The sequence below is a fragment of the Rhincodon typus genome, chromosome 9 (genome assembly GCF_021869965.1).
Source record: "Rhincodon typus isolate 14 chromosome 9, sRhiTyp1.1, whole genome shotgun sequence".
Classification (NCBI taxonomy): domain Eukaryota; kingdom Metazoa; phylum Chordata; class Chondrichthyes; order Orectolobiformes; family Rhincodontidae; genus Rhincodon; species Rhincodon typus.
This window is the reverse complement of record NC_063340.1, coordinates 42,814,935-42,838,581: the sequence shown is the minus strand read 5'-3', so window position 1 is coordinate 42,838,581 and position 23,647 is coordinate 42,814,935. Positions and strand designations below refer to the sequence as shown.

General features: G+C 42.2%; 1 protein-coding gene across 7 annotated transcripts in view; it reads right to left on the bottom strand.

Annotated features, from left to right (window-relative positions):
* The window catches only part of ccdc88ab (coiled-coil domain containing 88Ab), a 342,694-nt gene that overhangs the window by 145,790 nt on the left and 173,257 nt on the right, over positions 1-23,647 (bottom strand). For all 7 annotated transcript variants that reach the window (XM_048601173.1, XM_048601174.1, XM_048601175.1 and 4 more), the window contains one exon: positions 12,124-12,251. In XM_048601173.1, the coding sequence (XP_048457130.1) occupies positions 12,124-12,251 (128 nt within the window). The remainder of the gene's footprint in view (positions 1-12,123; positions 12,252-23,647) is intronic.

Below are 23,647 nucleotides of genomic sequence, written 5' to 3'. Positions count from 1 at the left end.
AGGAGGCACATGAATCAGATTGGTTTTATGACAATTGTTTCATGGTCATTATTGATCTAACATTTAATTTGAGGTTTATCAATTGAATTCAAAGTTTAACATCTGCTATGGTTGAATTTAAGCACATGGCCCTAAAGCATTAGCCTGGTTCTTTGGATTACCAGTTTATTGACAATAGCGTTACATAACCACTTCCCTTCAAATGCAGTACATGCAGAATGAAAGAGCAAATCCATTCTTTAAAACTGCCCAAGGGAAATTTTAAGAAACAGGATGAGGAGCTGGCAAGAAAATTGAAACGGTCTGAAGTGCTGTTAATAACGTTGGAGGAAAGATTCCAAAATGAAGAATGCCCAGGTGAAGTGATCAAACTTGCATACAGGTTTGAGACATGATTCTGAAACTAAGGCAACTGAACTGACCAAAGTAGTTGCTAAGCTGAATGAAAAGGCCAACAAATTGAAAAGGAATAGAAACATCAGAAAGTAAATAAACATTTCAAGGAAATTCTAAAAAAAAAAGGTGAAAAATGAAGGCTCTACTTTTGAAGTGCCAGTGGGAAGAAAATGAATGTGCGCAAAGGACGCGGCACACCTCTTGGATAAATCAGAAAATGGCTCAGGTAAAAAGAGCAAAGCCTCTAGATGCAGCAAAATCTGTTATGGATGAAGTGATTGAAGATGATAATTTTGAAGCTGGTTGTCAATCTGAAACGTGCTCTCCGTATCAAACATAGGAAAACACTTTGTCCTTGGTCAACAAAGGAGGTAAGAAGAAAGAAGAAACCCATGCTCCTTTGTATTAAAGTTGAAAAACCTGTGTGCAAATCATTTACGTCATATAGCATGTCTAATGTGCATTCATATGTGAAGAGGGGAAGGCACTAAAAGAAAAGAAATGTGTAAAGAAAATCTTAAATGTATTTCACAGTTGGTAACCATGAAAAGATTACAAAGAAAAATGTAATTGCTGATGTTCTGTCAGGAAAGGCGAATGAAAAATGTCAGTGCTGAGAAAGTAATAAAAGTCTAACTCAGGGTTTCTATGGGTGTATGTGAATGTATGGAGTAGAGTAAATAAGGTTGGGGAATTACAGGTGCGAATTGTCATGTGGAATTATGATGTTGTGGTGGCAATAGAAATTTGGTTCAAGGAAGGGCAAGACTGGGTGTTAAATATTCCTGGGTACAAGATGTTCAGAAAAGAAAGAAAGTGGGGAGTGACCGTGTTGGTTAAGGAGTACTTTGCAGTCCTGGAGAAAGGAGGATATCTCCGAGGGTTTTGGAAATATATTTGGCTAGAGCTAAGGAACAAAAATGGTGCAAATTACATTACTTAGCACAATCTGTAGCCCATCAACTATTGAGAAGGATGTACAAGAACAAATCTGCAGGGAAATTAGAGACATGCCAAAATTATGAGTGTTCTTATAATGGGAGACTTCAATGAATCAAATATAAATTGGGATGCTGGTAGTGCAAGGGGTGACGGGTAAGTGTTCCTAGATTGTGTTCAGGAGGATTTTTACACCAGGACATATCCAGTCCATCAAGAAAGGATGTACTGCTGGACCTGGTTCTTGGAAGTAAGGTGGGCCAGTGGATCAAATGTCAGTGGGGGAACATTAAAGAGGTAGTGATCATTGTATCATTAGGTTTAAGATGATGGAGGAGAATAAAGATGGTCAATGATCAAGCAAGATCAATTGGCAGGGTGTCAACTGTAATGGGAAAAGAATAGAGCTGGACATGATGGACAGGAAAAACTATAACTGAGCAATGGGTCTTCAAAGAGGAATGTTTCAGATTCTTTTCCTTTTGAGGGACTGTTAGGACAAACAAATCTAAAGCTTCATGAATAAAAATGGAGATAGAAATTAAGATAGAGAAAAAGTGAGCTAAAGACAGATTTCAGGTCAAAAATACAATTGCAAGCTAAATAAAATACAGAAGGACCAAAGAGAAGGTAAAAAAGCACATTAGACATACAAACAGGAATAATGAGAAAAGACTGGCGGCCAACATAAACAGAAATTGCAAAGTCTCCTACAGGCATTCAAATTAGTCAATGAACAGGAAAGGAGTAGGGTTGAAGAAAAGGGATTTACATGTGGAGGCAGGGTACATGACTGATGTACTAAATAAATACTTTGCATCTGTCTTCTGCTATGGTGACATAAGAAGAGTTTAAAATTGATAAGGAAGAAGCATTGTCTAGACTGCTGGTACTTGACAAAGCAGAGAATTGGAGAGATATACCTAAAGAAAGATAGTGAAGGAAGTGAGTGTGGAAATGCAAGCAAAGATACTTGTGCAGGTGTGGGCGCAGATTCTTCTGCAAGATGTGGGCACTGATTATTACATAGGTACAGGCACGGATTCTTGTACAGGTGTGGGTACACATCCTTGTACAAATTTTGGGTACAGATACTGGAATAGGTGAATGAACGAATGAATAGCCTTTATTGTCAAGTGCACTTGAACGAGTGCAGTGAAAAGTCTGTAATGTCGCCTCTTGGTACAAGGTTGTCACAGAATTGAAATAGTAAAAAAAAAAAAATTAGCATGGGAAGACAGACATTAAAAGTCCAGAATGAGAATAAAAACTGTCTATAAAGTACTCAAGTTATAGTCCTTATACAACATGAGTCTGTGCCCGTTGGGCTTCAGAACACTAGGCCATGACGCCTCCACGTGCTGGCCTCCATCCAGGATTTGCTCTGCTTCCGCTCTGGGAATCGGCCTGTGCTCACTCTGCTGCTGATCCAGTACTCGGCACATGACCGTTCTGCTGCTGATCCAGGTCTTAGTCTGCACTTGGTCTGCTGTTGCTCTGGGCTCTGGCTGTGACTCACTCTGTTCCCCGCTCGAAGTTTCAGCCCATGCTTGCTCTGCTGCCACTCCGGGCTCCAGCCGCGAATTCGCTCTACTCCTCACTCCAGGACTCGGCCCACACTCACTCTGCTGCCGCTCTGGGCTTTGGCTGCAACTCACTCTGCACCCCATTCCAAGTGTGGGTACAGATACTGGTTCAGGTGCAGGTACAGATACTGGTTCAGGTGGGAGTACAGCTTCTTGTACAAGATTGGGTGCAGATATTGGTGCAGGTGTGAGCATAGATACATGTACAATATGGGTACAGATACTGGCATTGGTGTGAATACAGATTCATGTATAGGTGTGGACAAAGATTCTTGTGTAGGAATGGATATGGATCCTGGTACACATGTAGGTACAGATATCAGTAAAGGGGAGTGCAGACACTGGTACAGGTGTGGGTACACCTACTGGTACAAGTTAGGGGACAGGTACTAGGCTGGTGAGAGTATAGATACTGGCACAAGTGGGGGTGCAGATACTTATGCAAATGCAGGCAAAAATACTTGCGCAGCTGTGGGCAGAGATTTTTACATCAGTGTGGGCATTGATTCTTGTACAGGTCTGGGTACAGATACTGGAATAAGTGTGGGTACAGACACTGATACTGGCGAGAGTACAGATTCTTGTACAAGTATGGATACGGATACTGACGCTGATATGAACACAGATTCTTGCATTGGTGAGGGTAACAATGCTGGTGCTGGTGTAGGTACAGATTCTTGTGCAGGCGAGTGTAGCTATTGGGAGAGGTAGGAATACAGTTACTGGAATAGGTGTGGGTACAGCTGCTGGAACAGGTCTGAGAGCAGACACTGGTAAAGGTAATGCACACAGAAACAGGTAGTGGTGTGGTCACAGACACTGGCATACGTGTGGGTACAGACTCTACTGATTCAAGTGTGGGTACAGCTACTGTTACAGGTGTGAGTACAAACACTTGAACAGGTGAGTATAGACAGCGTGACATCATGTGTGCCAATACTGGAACAAGTATGGATACAGATACTGCTGAGTGTGCATACATGTGTACAGGTATGGGTACAGATATTGAGAAGCGTGCAAGTACAGATGCACAGGTGTTGGTGCAGATACTCACATGGGTGTGGATATAAATACCGATAGTGGTGAGGGACCTTTGCCTGTAGAAGGGTGGCTACAGATTATTGAACAGGTGCAGGTACAGATACTGATAAGTTGTGAGTACAGGTACCGGTTCAGGTCTGGGTAGAAATACTGGAATAGGTGTGGGTACAGATTAATGGTTCAGGAGTCAGTGCAGATACTGATACTGGTGTGAATACAGACTCTCTTACGTGTAGGTGCCGGTACTAGTATAGGTGTGCGTACAGATACTGGCACTGGTGACCAAGATGGTCACGGCAGAGTAGCAGCACGGTGTTCGAGCTCCTGGTCTATGGCTCGTCTGCCTCCATCTTCTTCCTTTGTTTCCTTTTATTCATTTGCTCCATTTAAAAAATATCCTCTCTTTTAAGGCCTTTTCACGAGGCCAAACATACTGGCCTAATTCTGCTCCTTTCGGCCCATAGTGTCCGCTCCACCATTTGATCATGACTGATATGTTTCTCAACCCCATTCTCCTGCTTCTGCCTTCTCCGGTAACGCTTAATTCCCTCACAAATGAAGAGCCTATCTATCTCTGTCATAAATACACTCCACAGCCCTCTGCGGCAAATGAGCTCCACAGAATCCCCACCCTCTGGCTGAAGAAACTCCTCCTCATCTCAGTTCTAAATGGTCATCCCTTCACTCTGAGGCTATGCCTTCAGATTCTAGTCTCTCCGACTAGTTGTACCATCTTCTCCACATCCATCTATCCAAACCTGTTAGTATTCTATAAGTTTCAATCATATAGAGTCATATAGCATGGAAACAGACCCTACAGTCCAACTAGTCCATGTCAACCACATTCCAGAACTAAACGCGTCCCACTTGCCTGCACTTGGCCCATATCTCTCCAAACATTTCTTATTCATGTACTTCTCCAAATGTCTTTTAAACTTTGTAACTGTGCCTATATCCACCACCTTGTCTGGAAGTTCATTCCACACAGGAACCACTGTGTAACAGAGAATAAAAAAGTTGCCCCTCGTGTCTTTTTTGTTTTCTCCTCTCACCTTAAAAAATATGCCCTGTAGTCTTAAAATCCCCCACTCTGGGGGAAAAGATACCTGCTTTTACTTTATCTCTACCCTTCAAGGGCAAGACTTACACAATTAATGTTAGGGCCCTGGGTAGTGTTGTACCTAGATACCTTTGTACCTAAGATGGTGCAGTAAGTGGCGATTTCTAAACTTTTCACTGCACTCGTGAGTATGTGAGACAATAAAGCTAATTCAGTTGGATTAAAAGTATGCCCTTAGTCTTGAAATCCCCACCCTAGGAAAAAGACACTTGCCATTCTATACACCTCAGGATTTTATAAACCGCTAAGGTCAACCTCAACCTCTTACACTCCTGTGAAAGAAATCCCAACCTATCCAGCCTCGCCTTATAACTCAATTCTTCTATTACCAGCAACATCCTGGTAAATTTCTTCTGAACCCTGTCCAGCTTAATAATAACTTTCCTATAACAGGGCAACCAGAACTGAACACAGTACTCCAGAAGAGGCCTCACCAACGTCCTGTACAACCTCAGCATGATGTTCCAACTCCTATACTCAGAGGTCTGAGGTAAGCCTTCTAAATACCTTTTTAACCCCCTATTTACATGTGACACAAACTGCAAAGAATTAGGTAACTGAAACCTGAAGTGTCTCTGTTCCGCAGCACTACCCAAGGCCCTACTTTAATTGTGGAAGTCCTGCCCTATAGTATGGAAACAGGCCATTCAGCCCAACATGTCCACACCAACTCCCACCCTTCCTCTATCCCTGTAACCCTGCATTTCCCATGGCGAATCCACTTAACCTATGCATCCCCGGGACACTATGGGCAATTTGGCATGGCCAATCCAATTAACCTGCACATCTTTGGACTGTGGCAGGAAACTAGAGCACCCAGAGGAAACCCACACAGACACAGGAAAGATGTGCAAACTACACAGACATCACCAGAGGCTGGAACTGAACCTGGGTCCCTGGCGCTCTGAGGCAGTAGTGCTAACCACTGAGCCACCATGCCACCCCAAAACGCAATACCTCGCATTTATCTAAATTAAACTCAATCTCCACTCCTTAGCCCATTAACCTAATTGATCAAGATCTTGTTGTAATCTTAGATAGCCTTCTTCACTGTCCACGATACTACCAATTTTGATGTCATCTGCAAACTTACAAACCGTGCCTTCTATATTGTCATTTAATAAATGATTTAGATGACAAAGACAAGTGGACCCAGCACCAATCCCAGTGGAACAGTGCTGGTCACAGGTCTCCAGTCTAAATAGCAACCCTCCACCACCACCACACCCTGTCTCCTGTCTAAGTGAATTAACTATCCAATCGGCAAGCTCACCCCGAATCCCACGTGAGCTGACTTTATTAATTAGTCTTCTACGCGGGACCTTGTCAAGGGCTTTACTAAAGTCAAGTAAACAATGTGTACTGCTCTGCCCTCATCAATCTTCTTGGTTACTCCATCAAAAAACTCAAGCAAATTTGAGACATGATTTCCCTCATACAAAACCATGCTGACTATCCCTGATCATTCCCTGCCTCTCCAAATGCTATCTTTCAGGATCACCTCCAACAACTTACCCACCACTAAAGTCAGACTCACAGGTCTCTAGTTCCCAGGCTTCTCCCTATATCCCTTCTAAAACAAAGGCATAACATTAGTCACTCTCCAGTCATCCGCACCTCACCCATATTTATAATGATACAAATATTTCTGCAAGGAGTTGTGCAATTTCCTCCCTTACTTCCCACAATGCCCTGGGATACACTAGATCAGCTACCAGAGATTTATCCACTTTTATATTTTCTAAGACCGTTCGCACTTTCTCTCCAGCAATGTGAACTGTTTTCAAAACAACAATATTTATTTCCAGGAGTCCTCTAGCCTCCTCAGTCCAACTTGTTCATGCCGACCAGCTTTCCCAAACTGAACTAGTCCCACTTGCTTGCGTTTGGTCCATGTCCCTCTAACCTTTCCTATTCATATATCTGTCCAAATGTCTTTTAAATGTTGTAAGAGTACCTGCATCTGCCACTTCCTCTTGCAGTTCATTCCACATACAAACTACCCTCTGTTTGAAAAGGTTGCCCTTTGGTCCCCTTTAAATCTTTCTCCTCTCACCATAAAAATATACCCTCGAGTTTTGGATTCCCCTATCCAAGGCATCTTTGGCAGGGCAGAAGTGGGCCCAGCAGCAGAAGAGAGTGAGCCCTGCTGTGCGGAGAAGAGAGCAAGCCCAGCTATTCAAGATGGCTGAATTGGCACAGTAGGCCCAAGGTAGACTCAAGGCTGACCGCATCTTGTTTTACTCTCTCTCTCCTTTTTGTCTTTTTATCCCCTTTCCTTCACTTTCCAGCAGTGACCATAACATGAAGACATGCCATGTCTTCGTAGGCCCAATGAGTGAACTCCTAGAATTGGCGGCGAAGGGGTGGCTGAGTCATAAAGGAGTAGATTGCAGGCCTGGAGTGTGGAACTTGTAAAAGTCCTGGAACTGTGTTTGGGAGCCCGGCTGATGAAGATTAACTCTATTTAAGTACTTTGTTTTCACTCGTATGCCTCGAAATGATAACATATTGTGGCGAAAGCATACTTTTCACTGTATCTCCTAAGATATATGTGACAATAAATCATTCACTCATTCAGATTCTTGCATAGGTATGGGCACAGATTCTTGTGTTGGCATAGGTATACATTCTTGTACAAGTGAGTGCACAGCTACTTGTAAAGGAATGAGTAGCTACTAGAACAGGTAGAATGTAGACACTGGTATAGGTATAAACACAGACACTGGTAGTGTTCTGGGTACACACACTGCTACAGGTGTGAGTGCAGATACTGCAGAGGTGTGGCTGCAGATACTGGCACGGATGTGGGGTAAGATTCTTCCACATATATGGGTACATCTCCTGGTACAGGAGTGAGTCCAGCTAGTATGGACACTGGTGCAATGTCTGTACCCATACCTGTACCAATATCTGTGTCAGCATCTGTACTGTCACAAACGTATCAGTTACTGGTACTAGTGTAGGTACAAATACTTCTTTGTGGTATGGCTAAACTCCCTGTAGAGTGTGGCTACAGATACTGGTACAGTTCTGAGTACAAATACTGGTACAGTTTTGAGTACAGATTTTTGTAGATGTGTGAGTGCAGATACTGGAATAGGTGTCGTGAAAATACTGGCACAGGTGTGGGTGTAAAAACTGGTACGAGTCCAAAAGCGTGGATGCAGGTACTGGTACTGGTGTGGATACAGATGCTGGTACATGTGTGGGTAAAGATTCTTGTACACGTGTGTATGTAGCTACTGGTACAAGTATAGTGCAAAAAGTGGAACAGGTGTTGTGAAGATACTGTTACAGGTGTGGATACAAGTACTGGTACAAGTTCACAAGTGTGGGTGAAGATTCTTGTACAACTGTGGGTACTGATCCATGAAAATTGGAAAGGGCTGGCCCTAGCTATTTAAGCGCTTAAGTGAATCTCTACCCAGCAGATAAGGGCCCCCAGCACCTGCATAAATTCCAGCTGTAGCGTTACTTTTTTTAATGAAACCTTTGGAATAAGGGCACCGCTTCCCAAAATTTCCAATACTGTCCCATTTTAAAACTTAAAAATTTATGTAACCACTGATACAAACAAAACAGCATATGAAATAGTATATGAAGTTCATATATTTATATAACGCATTATGTTCATCTGTAATATGAAAATGTGTTCATAAAAAATTTATTGATTTACATACTCAGTAAGTCTGAGACACATGACCATGTATGTTGACAGTGTTAACCAGAATCCCATGTTACAAGCAGAGCGAAAGTACTCCACTGATTTGGATCAAGTCAGAATGCTCTCTGTCACCACCATTTCTTTATGGTCAGGAGAAAGGCCCTCTGTTTACCTATTTCCCTGTTCTACCTTTTATTCTCAAGCATTTCTAATTTTAAAGACTGTTTAGTTGCAAAGCATGAAGTATGATGCCTTGCTGCAGACTGAGTTAAGATATCAGATCATCGATCATAGACTCCCTACAGAGTAGAAACAGGCCCTTCGGCCCAAAAAGTCCACATTGACCCTCAGAGCATCCCACCCAGATCCATCCCCTATAACCCACCTAATCTAATATGAGAGTGCAGCATCAAAACCAACAAGCTCCCCATTGCTTACCTCTCCAGGGTTCCCCATTTCTGCCACAGATGGCAGTGCTATAGCAGCAGAGCATGCAGGCTCCTGCCTAGAGCTCATTTGCTCCGCCGGCTTTATGTTTTTCCTTCTATTCTTTCACTTTTTAAAAATTAGTACTTTAATTGATTTTCCTTCTGTGGACAGCAAGTTTTTGCATGCAGAGGACGGAGGAGTTGAGCCATTGCGGGGCGAGTGAGCCCAACGTGGCGGAGAGTGAGGTCCCCCGGCATCCGTGCAGTGGCAAGAACAGACAGCCCAAGGTTGAGTTCAGCACGGACTGGAGGCGAGACCCAGCCTGACGCGGTCTGGTGGCTTCTTATTCTTTACTTTTCTAATTTACTCACCAGATCCTGTACCTAGACGCCTTTGTATCTAAGATGTCACCATAGGGGATGGCTCTAAACTTTTCACTGGACTTGTGAGTACATATGACTAGAAACCCAATTCTAATTCATTCCCACCTCTCACTGAGCTGCTATACCTCAATTTCACCCCCCTACTAACTCATGACATTACAAATTTTCAGGATACACAATTCCCAACTTTCCCAACCAGTTGCAACCCTCCAAGGGTGACATTATCAAACAGAATTTGTTGATAAGCTTACGGAAGTAGCAGGAAATTATTTGATATGAAATTAATTAGTTTTCTAACTTGTTCAGACACTGGACTCGTGTGATATTCAAACATTTTTTGTGAGGAATTGCAAACACATGTTTGTTTTACATTATGGACAGACTGTTACGAGAAATCTATAGCATTTGGCTCCCAGGTTATTGCAATCAATGCTCATATAGGAGCATCCTTATTTTGAGAAACTAAGGATTCAGATGTTAAGTTGGTCAGTCCCCAGTTCTGGCAGAACGTTAGTTCTTTATCTAACATCAACTGTGGCAGAGAAATCTGACACAGGAACAGAAATGTGCACGCATTCAATTCAAGGTGGAGCAGCATCTACAGTGCTGGGTGAAGAAATCTTCATTCCAAAAAAGCTGTTTCTTTCAATTGCTTCTGTTTCGCTTGTATCCACTTACCTCATTCTTTACCCACCAGAAATCTTTGATGATTTGAAGACCTTTGTGTTTGCTGTTTCAAGGTGCAACTGTTATCTATTATACTTTAAGTTATTTGGGATAGTTTGCTTCTTGCGTGTTCATTTTCCAGGAAGAAAGCTCCTTCTACGTTTGAATCCTATATAATCCTGAACTCTACCCTTCAACCACCAGCCTCGTCTTCACTCTAAACAATTCCTCTCACTTTCTTCAGTGAAAAGAGGTGGCCACGGGTACTGACATGGGCCACAGTTAAGCCTGTCTCTTTGTGGGGTACGTGGAACATTCCTTGTTCTAGTCCTATTCCGGCCTCCATGCACAACTCTTTCACCGGTTTATCAATTATATCATCGGTGCTGCTTCCCTCGCTCATCTGGAATTGGTAGTTTGTGAATTTCACTTCCGATTTCCACCGCTCTCACCTTCACCTGGTCCATCTTGGGCTCCTCCCTTCCTTTCCTCAACATCACTGTTTCTGTTCCTGGGGAATAGGTTGGCCACCAATATCTATGGCAAACCAACTGACTCCCACAGTTACCTTGACTATACATCTTCACACCCCACTTCCTGTAAAGACTCTATTCTACTCTCACAGCTCTTCCATCTCTGTCGCATTTGTTTTGATTATGCCAACTTCAACTAGGAGGTCTCTGAAATTCCACTTACTTCCTCAACCAAGGATTTCCCAGCACAGTAGCTGACAGAGCCCTCAGCCAGGTCCGACCTATCTCCTGTGCCTCAGCTCTCACCGCCACTCTTCTCTCCCACAATAGCGATAAGGGCTCCCTGTCCTCACCTACCATCTCAACAGCATCCACATCTAGAGGATCATTAGCCACCATTTCCGGCACCTCCAGTGGGATGCCACCATCAGACACATATTCTCCTCCCCGCTCTTGTCAGTTTTCTGCAAGGACCATTCCCTCCAGGACAACCTGGTCTACCCTTTTTTCACTCCCAGAGATCCACACCCCTCCCTGACCCACGGTGCCTTCCCCTGCAACTGCAGAATATGTAACACTTGCCCATTTACTTCCTCCCTCCCCAACAGCCCAAACACACCCAGCGCTTAATCTGCACTTCACTCAATCTAGTCTACTGCATTCTCTGCCCACGTGGTCTCCTCTACATTGGGAAAATGAAGCATAGACTGGGTGTCCACTTCACAGAACAACTCCATTCTGTCTGCAAAAAAAAGACCCTGATCTTTCAGTTGCCTGCCGCTTCAACACACCATGTTGTTCTCTGGCCATCATCTCTGTCTCAAGCTTGCTGCAGTGCTCCAGCAAAGCTCAGCACAAGCTGGATGAACAGCACCTCATTTTCCACATGGCAACTCTACAGACTTCTAGACTCAATATCCAGTTCAACAATTTTAGTGCTTGAGTATCTTCTCCCATGACCTTACCTCCAAACCCCACACACCAGGTCCTGTTATCACGTGTTATTACACACTCCCTATTTTTAGCCACCAAAAGCCCCCATTCATTCTCCCAGGCTGATCATTATTCACACCTTTGTCTGTCCAACTGTACTTCTCTCTTTGGGTTCTATCTCCACCTATCATTTACCCCTTACCCCCTCTCCCACAGGCTAGCTTCTGTATTAAGAAAAAACATTTTCCTAGCTACCATTCGTTCTGAAAGAAGGGTCACTGGATCCGAAACGTTAACTCTGACTTGAATAACTCCATGGATGTTACCAGACTTGCTGAGATTTTCCAGTAATTTCTGTTTTTGTTTATATGCCTTTAAACAGGAATAAGTTTAATTGCCAGTTTTAATGCTACTGGAAATGCTTCCAATTTAAAATATCAATATATTACTTTACATACTATTAAAAGTGCTGAATGGTCATCAGCCTTACCTATCATCTGTGCTTTGCTCATCATGAAGAAGGCGCTCCTTGTTCAACCCAATTTTTTCCAGTTCATGAGTCAATTTCTCCAAGTCATTACTCATTTGCTGAGTATTTAATTTCTCATTTACAAGCTCCTGCAAACATCACACGACAAAATTATAAACAATTAAAGTTTATTCTTTGAAATTTGCAGGAATGAACACAACTTTCCATGATGCAACACATTTCTAAAAGGTATTGTAAACAAAATAAAAAATGGAGACTCCTCATTGAGAAATTCAGATATCTGTTACTAAACAGCACCTCAAGACAAATAATAATTACTTTATTATTTGCCAAACTTAAAATGAGCAAAGTGGATTAGCATTAGCACAAAAGATGAACATATAAAGGAACAAAAAAGTAGGAAGCTCAAAAATAAGCCTGAGTATTTGACTAATTCAAAATGACAAAATTATTCTTATTTATTGCAGAGGAAATCTAACGTACAAAATAGTGAAGTGGTAAGTTTTGACATTACTAAACAGGAAATGTGAGCACTTCTGACTTGAACAATCTTTTTCTCCCAAATGTTGTTCACCTGACTTTCTGCCTGGGAAAACAGGTGGCGATCAAATGAAAACAACTGGGGAGAAAAGAAAGTGAAATCTTGGTTGCTTATAGCCAACCTGATACAATTCACGCAAACATAAAACCGTAAGATACAAGACGGTATGGTGGCTCAGTGGTTAGCACTGCTGCCACATGGCGCCAGGGATCTGGGTTCAATTCCACGCTTGGGCAACTGCCTGTGTGGAGTTGGACGTTCTCTGTGCACATGTTGGTTTTCATCCAGGTGCTCCAATCCAAAGATGTGCAGATTAGGTGGATTGCCGTGTTAACTTGCCCAGAGCATCCAGGGATGTGCAGGCTAGGTGGATTAGACATGGGAAATGCAGGGTTACAGGGAATGATGGGCGGGAGGGGGGAGATCTTCTACAGAGGGTCAGTGTGGACACAATGGGCTGAATGGCTTAATTCTGCTCCTAGAATCCCTACAGTATGAAAGCAGGCCATTTGGCCCATTGAGTCTGCTCCTCCGTTCGATTATGGCTGATACATTTCTCAACCCCACTTTCCTGCCTTATCCATGTAACTTCTATCCCTTACCAATCAAAAACCTATCTTCTGTGGCAATGAGTTCCATAGATTCACCACCTTCTGGCTGAAGAAATCCTATATGTCAGTTCTAAAGGGTTGTTCCTTCATTCTGAGGCTGTGCTCTTGGGTTTCATCTCTCCTACTAGTGCAAACATCTTCTCTAAATCCACTCTATCCTGGCCTTTCAGTATTCTGTAATTTTCAATTAGATCCCCCCTCATCCTTCCAGTTCCACACAGCACAGACTCAGAGTCCTCAACTGCTCCTGATATGATAGGTCCTTCATCACTGGGATCTTCCTGTAAATCTTATCTGGACAGCCTCCACTGCCAGCACATCGTTCCTTGGCTACACTGCCCAAAACTGCCCTTAAAATTCCAAACATGGTCTGACCAGAGCCTTACGCAGCCTCAGCAGTACATCTTTGCTCTTGTTTTTTCTTCCTCTTGAAAAGAAATGTATATCTGTTTTCCTAACTGCCAAATGAACCTGTATGTTAACCTTAAGAGCATCCTGAACTAGGACTCCAAGTTTCTTTACGCTTCAGATTTCTGAAGTCTTTCCCCATTTAGAAAATAGAAAAGCCTCTCTTCTTCCTACCAAAAAGTGCATAATCTCACACTTTCCCACATTGTATTCCATTCGCCACTTCTTTGCTTACTCTTCTAGCCAGTCCAAGTCCTTATGCAGCCTCTCCACTTCCTCAACACTGTCCCTGCACCTTTCTTTGTGTCAACTGCAAACTTAGCAACAATGTCCTCAGTTTGTTCATCCAGATCATTAATGCACAATGTGAATAGTTGTGGCCCCCAACGTGGACCCCTGCGGAACTCCACTGCCATCCCGAAAAAGATCTTTTTATCCCTACCCTCTGACTGGTCAGTCAGCCAATTCCCTCTCTATTCATGTCAGTACCTTGGTCCAATAACATGGGTCCTTATTATATTTAGCAGTATTCTGTGCGGCACCTTGTCAAAAGCTTTCTGGAAATCCAATAGATCATGTCTACTGGCCCTGCTTTGTCTAACTTGCTCATTACCTCCTCAAAGGATTCTAACAGATTTGGCACACATGACCTACCTTTGAAGAAGTTGTACTGACTTGGCCCTATTCTACCATGCACTTTCAAGTACTCTGCAAGCTTGTACTTAATAAAGGATTCTAAAGCCTTACCAATCAAGGTGAGACTAGCCAGCCTATAGTTTCGGTCTTCTGCCTCCCTCCCTTCTTAAAGAGGAGTGTTCCATCAACCACTTCCCAATTGTCTAGGACCTCCCCACCAAACCCCCACCCCACCCCACTGATTCCTGAAAAATCACTAATGCCTCTACAATGTCCTCAGCTATCTCCTTCCAAACCCTGGGATCTAGTCCACCTGGTCCAGGTGATCTATCCACCTTCAGACCTTTCAGCTTCCTTAGTGATGGCCATGACACTCATCTCTGCCTCCTGAATCTCTTGAAGTTCTGGTAAGTTGCTGGTGTCTTCCACTGTGAAAACTGATGCAAAGCACCTATTCAATTCCACCGCTATTTCTGTGTTCCCTGTTACTACTTCTCCAGCCTCATTTTCCTGTCCACCCTTGCCTCTCCCTTACCTTTTAGATATCTAAAAAATCTCTTGCAATATTCTTTTAAATGTAAAATATTGCAGATGCTGGAAATTAGAAATATAAACATAAAATGCTAGAAATACTCAGCAGTTCTGGCAGCATCTGTGGTTAGAAAGCAGAAGTTAACATTTCATAAGAACATATGATATAATCCACAGTAGGCTTCTCAACAGATACACATAGTACACCCATCAATTCTGGTGAAATGAATTTAAATATACAAATTGGCACCCACGTTACGGGGCATCTGATTAGAATTTCAAAGTGTAAAGGGCAGAACTTCACAACGTATACAGCCCATTTATGCCAGCTGGTGAATGGTCTGAGTGATTACATTTAAAGGGAATGCTACAGAACATCCCAGAGAATGGATCCAAACCCTTTTTAGAAAGAGAAAACAGAGTTAACATTTCTGGTTCAGTGACCTTTCTTCAGAACTGATTGTAGCTAGGAAAGTGTTGGTATATATGCTAAAGATTGGGGGTGGGGGGGTGGGAAGAAGAAGGAGTAAACGCTCGATGAAGATGGAGCCCAGAGAGAGAGAGGAAAACAGCTGGGCAGATAAAGGAATGGGTGAAGGTCAGCCTAAAAGAATGAACAGCTGCCAATGGGGACCATTACTGGCTGACAATGAGTTGTCTTTGGTAGCAGCCCACATGATGACAAAGTCTGGGGGTTGGGGTAAGGACATGGGAGAAGGTGCTGATATCCTAAAATTGTTGAACGTAATGTTGAATTCAGAAGATTTCAGGGTTCCCAAGCAGAAAATGAGGTACTGTTCTTCCAGCTTGCGCTGAGCTTCGTGGAGCATCACAGCCAGCCTGAGACAGAGATGTTTGCCAGACAACATGGTGGTGTGTTGAAGTGGCAGGCACAGAGAATCAGGCTCATTTCTGAAGTAGTAATGTAGGTGTTGCGCAAAGCAGTCATCCAATCTGCGCTTCGTCTCCCCTGTGTATAGTAGATCACATTGTGAGCAGTGAACAATAGACCAGACTGAATGAACTGCAGATAAAATCGCTGATTCACCTGGAAGGTATATCTGAGGCCTTGGATGGCAGGGAGGAAGGAAGTAAATAAATGGGAAGGTGTTGCAATCACAGAAGGTGTAAGGGAAGGTGCTGTGGGGTCGTGTTGGGAGTGCAGGAAGTAATAGGGGAAGTATTAGAACCTATTGTAGAGGATGTGATAACTGGACACTTTGGAAATAATGTGTTGATTGGGTGGAGTCGATATGGATTTATGAAAGGGAAATTACATTTCACAAACCTATTGGAGTTTTCCAAAAATGTTACAAGTGGAATAGATAAGGGGAAAATCAGTAGATGTGGTGTGTTTGGATTTTCAGAGGGCTTTTGATAAGGTCTCTGACAGGGAAGTTAGTAAACTAAATTGGGATGGGGTAATATATTGGCATGGATTGAAGACTGGCAAATGGAAATAAAAAAGTAGGAATAACTGCATTACTTTCAAGTTTACAGTACCCCCCATTTGTCAATAGCCTGCAAAGATCAATGCTTTTACAAGACTGAATCAGTGGGCAAGAACATGGTAGATAGAATATAATGTTGGTAAGTGTGAGGTAGTCAACTTTGATGGGAATAAACAAGATACAAAGTATAACTTAAATGGTGAGAAATTGGGTAGTGCTAGTGCCCAAAGGGACGTAGTTGTATTTGTTCACGGGTCACTGAAAACTACCATGCAAGAGTAGTAAGTCATCTGGAAGGCATATCAAATGCTGGCATTCATCACAAGAGGACTTGAATACTAGTCAAGATATCTTGCATTGTATAGAACACTGGTGAGACCACGCATGGGATACCGTGTGCTGTTTTTGGTCCTCTTGCCTAAGGGTGGATATACCTGCCACAAAGAAAATATAATAGAGGTTAACTGGACTGATTTTTGGGATGGCAGGACTGTACTACGAGGAAAGACTAAGAGGTCCGTATTCCCTGAAGTCTGAAGAATGAGAGGTCATTTCAGAAATTTACAAAATTCTTAAAGGGTTAGGCAGGATGAATGCAGAAAGGATGTTATCCTCTGGCGGGGTAGGTGGAAGTATACAAAAAAGGGAATACAGTCTCAGAGTGAGACCAACCCACGTGAACGGTAATGAGGAGTCAGAGGATAGAGTGAATCTTTGGAATTCTCTACCCCAGAGGGCTGGTGAAGCTCAGTTAGAATATTCTTAATATAGAGACTGATAGATTTCTAGACACTTATGACGTCAAGGGATATGGGATGTCACAGGGAAAAGGCATTGATCAGCCACAACCTAAAGTGGCAGAGCAGGTTCCGCGGCAGAGTGGCAATGGCCAGCTATGCTCTTATGCTCTTTTCTAAAGAGCATAAAATACCTATGTAAAAATACCTAATGGTATTTAGAAAATTTTATAAGTAATGCATAAAACCTAACTTTAATAAATATAAGCTCACATTCTCCTGCAACTTTAAATGTCCACTCTAAAAATATGGTGTTTCACTATAAATTGACACTTATTTAAAAAGAAGCATGTCATATTGATTAAAATTGACAATTAAATCACAAGTGGCTATCATATCTGCAGGCAAACTTAAAATATTTATTTATACAAGCCCATGAAAATATCATCAACCTCATCCTTGTCATTACTCAACATAAATTTCTAATTGATTCTAAATTGCTGGAAACTGTTTTCTCCATTAATTTATCTTTCTCATAATCTTATCTATAATTTATGCTTTCAATCTGGAGCATTACCTCATAGCATATTAAGCTGGACTTTAATTTCATGGAGGAGGCAGGTTTGAAGATGGGCAAGCCAGCAAATTTGTGTTGCTAAGTGGCATGCCAGTTTCCCAAGATGGTCTCACTATCCAGTGATTTTATCATGGGTCATAGTAGATTGTTAATTAGTCTATTGAGACAGGCCATGATTCATGTTTGGGCAGGTGGGACTTGAACATGAATCTTCTGGTCCAGAGGCAGGCACACTACCACTGTTCACAAAGTCATTGTTGGTTATTTTTAAATCAACCTGGTCAGACATGATATGAAACACCCTTGAACCAGGTACCTCAGAATAAGGATATTACCATCAGGTCACAAGAGCTCTCCCAAGGCAGTCGAGAGGGCATTGGACATTTTTTTTTGGATAGCAATGGTGTGCAGCGATATGGGAGATAGGCAGGAGACTGACACTAGAAAATAGAGCTGGTACACACATGACAGCACCATAATAATTCTACGATTCTGTGAGGTCATGGTAACCAGCCTGAAAATGGAGGGTTGGGGCAATCAATCCCCATCACAAAAGTTAAAGATTTTAAAAGTATGCAAAATTCCCCAATTTATCTGAGTTTGTCAGGTTGACAGAAATCACTGACCAGGTTCCTGTACTTAATAAGAATGACTGTTTATTACAATTAAATAGACTCTAGTGACAGGTAAACTATTAGGAAACGTGGCATACAGCTCTACTAATTAAAACAGTCATCCCCTTATAAACTCCCCCTTACACAGACATACATACAGACAGACAGGAAGACAGACATCAATTTCAACAGGCAGCCAGAAAGTGGGAGAACAGTTCAGTGGTCTCTATACACAGGATCTGGATTAGAGGATCTTCGGCTGATCAGAACACTGTTCCTCAGTCTTCCTGCTCCAGATGTTATCAGTGGTTTCCAAGAGATACTGGGTGGCTGATTTGCACTTGTATAAAAAAAGTCTCCAACATATTCATTAGAAGTTATAGCTAACAACAACTGCTGAAGCAAAAATAAACTGGCTTTCTTCAGTTCAAAGTGGCTTTTACCGCAGAGAACAAAGAGAGCCCAAGCTGTTGAGCTACTTAACAACCAACCACATAATTGTTGGCAGTCAGTAGGCCTTTGCCATTGTTGATAGACACTAGTCCAGAGACCAACTCAGCAACTTGTTGCTAACTACAGCTCCAGTTATACACAATCCTTTGGCTCCAGCTTATCTGCAAAAAGCACTAACTACTGCTGGCACTCAGCTTCTGAATTAAACCTTGGATTTCAAAACAGTTCTTTTCAAATTTCAGTTCACAATTAGAAATACAGAAAAATTAAGAAGTCACTGTCTTTACAGTGTCATCACCTGAGGCAGTTAAAGAGCCACTTGAAAGCTTGTTGCAGGGGCTTTTGATACTTTGGAAGGAATGATCAGGAAACAGACTACTTCCGCAACACATCCAAGGAGACAAGATGGTTGCTAAATGAAAATTCAATTAATCAGAGCAGATGCAATTATTGACCCTGCCAAAACAGTAGAGAAGTGAAGAGGAGCTCCTGCCTTGGTATGTGGTGGTCACTGTGAATAGAGCAACTGTGTCATCCCTAGATATGAGGTTTAGCTACTGTGGTTTGCTAACAACTTATGGAGAAACAGCAGCAGTAATAATAAATAGTCTCTTGTTGGAGAGGGGATGCCCAAAAGGCTCAATGCTCAACTGCTTAAGAATCAAAACTGAAAGAACTGTGAATGTTGTAAATCAGAGACAAAAAAATAGAAATTGCTGGAAAAGTTCAGCAGGTCTGGCAGCATTTGTGTAAAGAATCAGAGTTAATGTTTTGGGTCGAGTGATCCTTCCTTAGAACTGATGGTAGCTAGGAAAACGTCGGTTTATATGCAGAAGATAGGATAGGGGAAAGGGGTAAGGAGTAAACGAAAGATGAGGATAGAGCCCAAAGAGAGAGAAGAGCAGTTAGACAATCTCTCTCTTTGGGCTCTATCCTCATCTATCGTTTACTCCTTACCCCCTCCCTATCTTCTGCATATAAACTGACATTTTCCTAGCTACCATCAGTTCTAAGGAAGGACCACTTGACCCAAAACGTTAACTCTGGATTCTCTCCACAGATGCTACCAGGCCTGCTTAGCTTTTCCAGTAACTTCTATTTTTGCCGCCTTGGCTGACAGAGTGGGGAATAGGGGAGAAAGTACATTCCCTCGAGCTTTTCTTTTTTGGTGTTGACATTGAGAATGAAGATCTTGAGCAGCAGAATACATCTTCTGAAGAGGTAAAGGAGGAAGACATGGTGTAAAACAGTGATCCTGCATGCAAGATTTTCCAGAGGGTAAATGAAGGATTAAACCACTAATCAATTTGGCAATGAGACCTTGGCCAAACTAATCCAGACATGATTTTCACCCTCAGGGTTCATCCAGGTTGACAACTGGCATGAAGGTACATATTTCACACAAAGGTGCTGCAACATCTAAATGAGTTCTGTATAGCAGTGTCTCTCACATCCCCAGGCCCAGATGAAGTGAAACTACTGGCTACAGTTTCCTCAACCACCCAGCTTTGTGTCACAAATACACTTCTCACTGTTGTAGGCACATCATATGATGATCATCACACAATTCAGGGTGCAACCATTAACCATTTCATTACACTGATATTTAATAAATGAACTGAGACATCACAAAAATCACCCAAGTGAACTACAGCATGAAACTACCAATAAGGGCCATCTGTGCATGGTCACTCTTTGGTGTTGCTCCACCTTGGTTGCGGCAGAAATAGAGACAGGCTACTTATTCTTCTGTGTTTACATATTGTTGTGGTGCCGTGGTTCACATTCTCTGAATTGCAGCACCAATGGAATTGCTGCTACACTCGCAACAATGCAAGTGCTGTGTCTGTCACAGGGGCTTGCAGCATAGGTGGTACCTCAGTGTTCAGGGTAGCTGATAACAAAGATGTCAGTGAGGGGTAGCTCCTTTGACATAATCTCTGCTTGCCCAGCCATTCAGTAGCAGACACTTGTTTGAGGGAAGCAACAGCTACAGAAAATCTGGTGACCCATCCATGCATCATCAGCACAACTAACCTGCCAATGCTTCTGAATTTAGCATGCATTCCATGCCTGACTGTAAGATGCCCCTGCACCCACTCAGCATGATGCCCATGACATAGTGGAGCTCATCACATGAATACACTCCACCATTCTTTGCACAGCTTTGGGAAACTGACATTCAGGCACATTCTCCTGTTGCTGCTACAAACAAACAGACTTGCCTTGTACGTGATCCCTCGGACTCTGCGTCTGTGCTCAACTGCACATGGCTGTGTCTGTCCTCCATCAACAGAGGGGGACTGCTCACAGGTGCCTCTGCTTCCCTTACCATATCATGCTCAAATGTCAAATGTGCCATCCAATCTAAACTATTGTCAAATATCACCATGATGAATCTTTTTGTGCTGCTCAAGAGTACACTTGACTGTATTGATTGATATTGATGATACTGCCTCAGATGCATCTTCCTCCCCTAGTTGCCACTGGCAGCAAAGTATGCTGAAGTTCCCTATCCACAACTATTTCCGTGGGAGACAAACAACTTTGGCTAGGAAAAATGTCAGTAGCTGTATTTCAGAATTACACCATCTCATAAAACCTGCTGAGCAGAGAATTAACAAATGACAGGTCTCAGGGGGACACGCACATAACCATTCCTGGCTTCCTGCTGAACTGTTTACTAGTCAATAGCAATATGCCAATCTTTGCAGTGACTCTAACTTTTGCTTTATATTCTTTATATTTATATAAAGTAGGAGAGTTAAGACAATGGTGCCATCCATCGTTATATCAAGCAGCCCACTTGCAAGTGAAGTACATTGTTCCAGTTTCACCTAGTCCACAAATGTTTGTTGCATGAATGTTGCCCACAGTTGAGGAACCAAACGAGTACATCATTCTAAGTACACTGTAAATCAAAGTCATCAGTTGGCACAGGCATGATGAGCCAAATGGCTTTTGGGTGTACCATACTAGCCAGTTTGATTTATTCAGTGTATTATTAACAAATGGCTAATCTCAGTTGGATCCTATTTGTAATGTTGAAGACTTGTACTCCAGAACTAAGCTTGAGCCAAGCTTCTAGCTACAATACTGACATCCAACCAACAAAATTGGAAAACTGCAGGTATGTACCCTCCATAAAAAGCAGGAATCATTCAATTTGCCCAATACCCCAGTACAGAATACATTCTTCTTAATACCTTTTCCGCCAAAATGCACACCACACTTAGCTATATTAAAGTGCATTCTACAATTTGCTCACTTAGCCACACTTTACTGAAGTCTTTTACTTCAGCAACTTGGCAACTGGTGGAATTTGAAATCAACTAATTAATCTGGAGTATATATAAAAAAAAACTAGTCACATTAATAGTGACCGTGAAACTATTAGTCATTTAGGGATAAACAGAAAACACTGTGGATGCTGTAAATCAGAAACAAAAACAGAAATTGCTGAAAAAGCTCAGTAGGTCTGGTAGCATCCATAGAGAGAAATCAGAGTTAATGTTTCGGGTCGAGTGATCCTTCCTTAGTTAACTTGGATTTCTCTCCACAGATGCTGCCAGACCTGTTGAGCTTTTCCAACAATTTCTGTTCTTGTTACTGATTTAGGGATGATCAGTCTGGATGCAGGAATGATGTTTCACCTATTTCTTTTGGTAGGGAGAGGTTCTAGAACAAGGGATCAAGGGGTACACAATTTAGGTCCGAGATGAGAAGAAATTTCTTCACTCAAGAGGATGGTGAACCTGTGGAATTCTCTACCAAATAAGGCTGGAGGCCAAAACACTAAATACAATTGAGAACGAAACAGAAAGATTTCCAGAGTCTAAAGGCATCATAGGGCATGGGGAGAAGGAGAATTATGGCACCCTGGTAGAGGATCAGCAATAATCACATTGAATGGCCAAACAAGATCGACATGCTAGCTTACTCTTGCTCCTATTTCCATGTTTACAGTTTCCCTTGCTGTTGACAAACCTTTTCTGTGTCATCAGCAAACTTTGAAATTGCATTTTGTATATCCAAGTGCAAATTGCATACATACAGAGAACAAAATGGATCCAGAACTACCTCTGGGACACAGAACTTCAACATTTCTTAAATCCTTTTTACCCCTCTTATATGACAACTAACTTTCCATTCATGCTGATACATTTCCTCTTGCATAATTTTTATTTTTATTTTGTCTTGGGAAGTGGGTGTCACTAGCAATGTCAATGTTTGTTGTCCATCCCTAATTGCTTTTGAACTGAGTAGCTTGCTGGGCCATTTCAGACAGCAGTTAAAAGTCAACCACATTGTTCGATTCTGAATTCATATGTATGCCAGCCCAGGTAAGGATGCCAGACTTCTTTGCCTAAACAGATACTAGTGAACCAGATAGGTTTTTAAATGATAATTAATGCTGATTTAATACTCACCATGCAGGATTAGCTTTATATCCCAACTACAGCAATATGCCTGAACTTGTTTAATGAGTGCCTCATTATACAACTTATTGAACACATTCTCAAAATCCATCTAAACTATGTCAACTTCATTTCTTTCGTTGTTCTCTTTTTTGAAAAATTTAGCAAGAATTTTTGAAGATGTCTTGCTTATCTCATGAGAATTTAGTGAGGCTGGTTGTACAAATAACGTGTGATTCAAGTTAATGCTAACAAGCACGAGTTCAATCCTGATTTTGGCAGAGTTAGAACCTGCCTCCATGCCACACCCTACCTGTAGTAATAGATCACTGCATTCTGCCATGCTTCAGTGAATATTCACCAAAGGTCCGCCTTGAAGCAGAGAACTGAGAAAAATCACAAACTTTGCAATCTCAGGGTAGGGGAACATCCACATAACATTGAACAGAATAAGCAATTTCAATAGAGATAGTAGGAACTGCAGATGCTGGAGAATCCGAGACAACAAGGTGCAGGGCTGGATGAACACAGCAGGCCAAGCAGCATC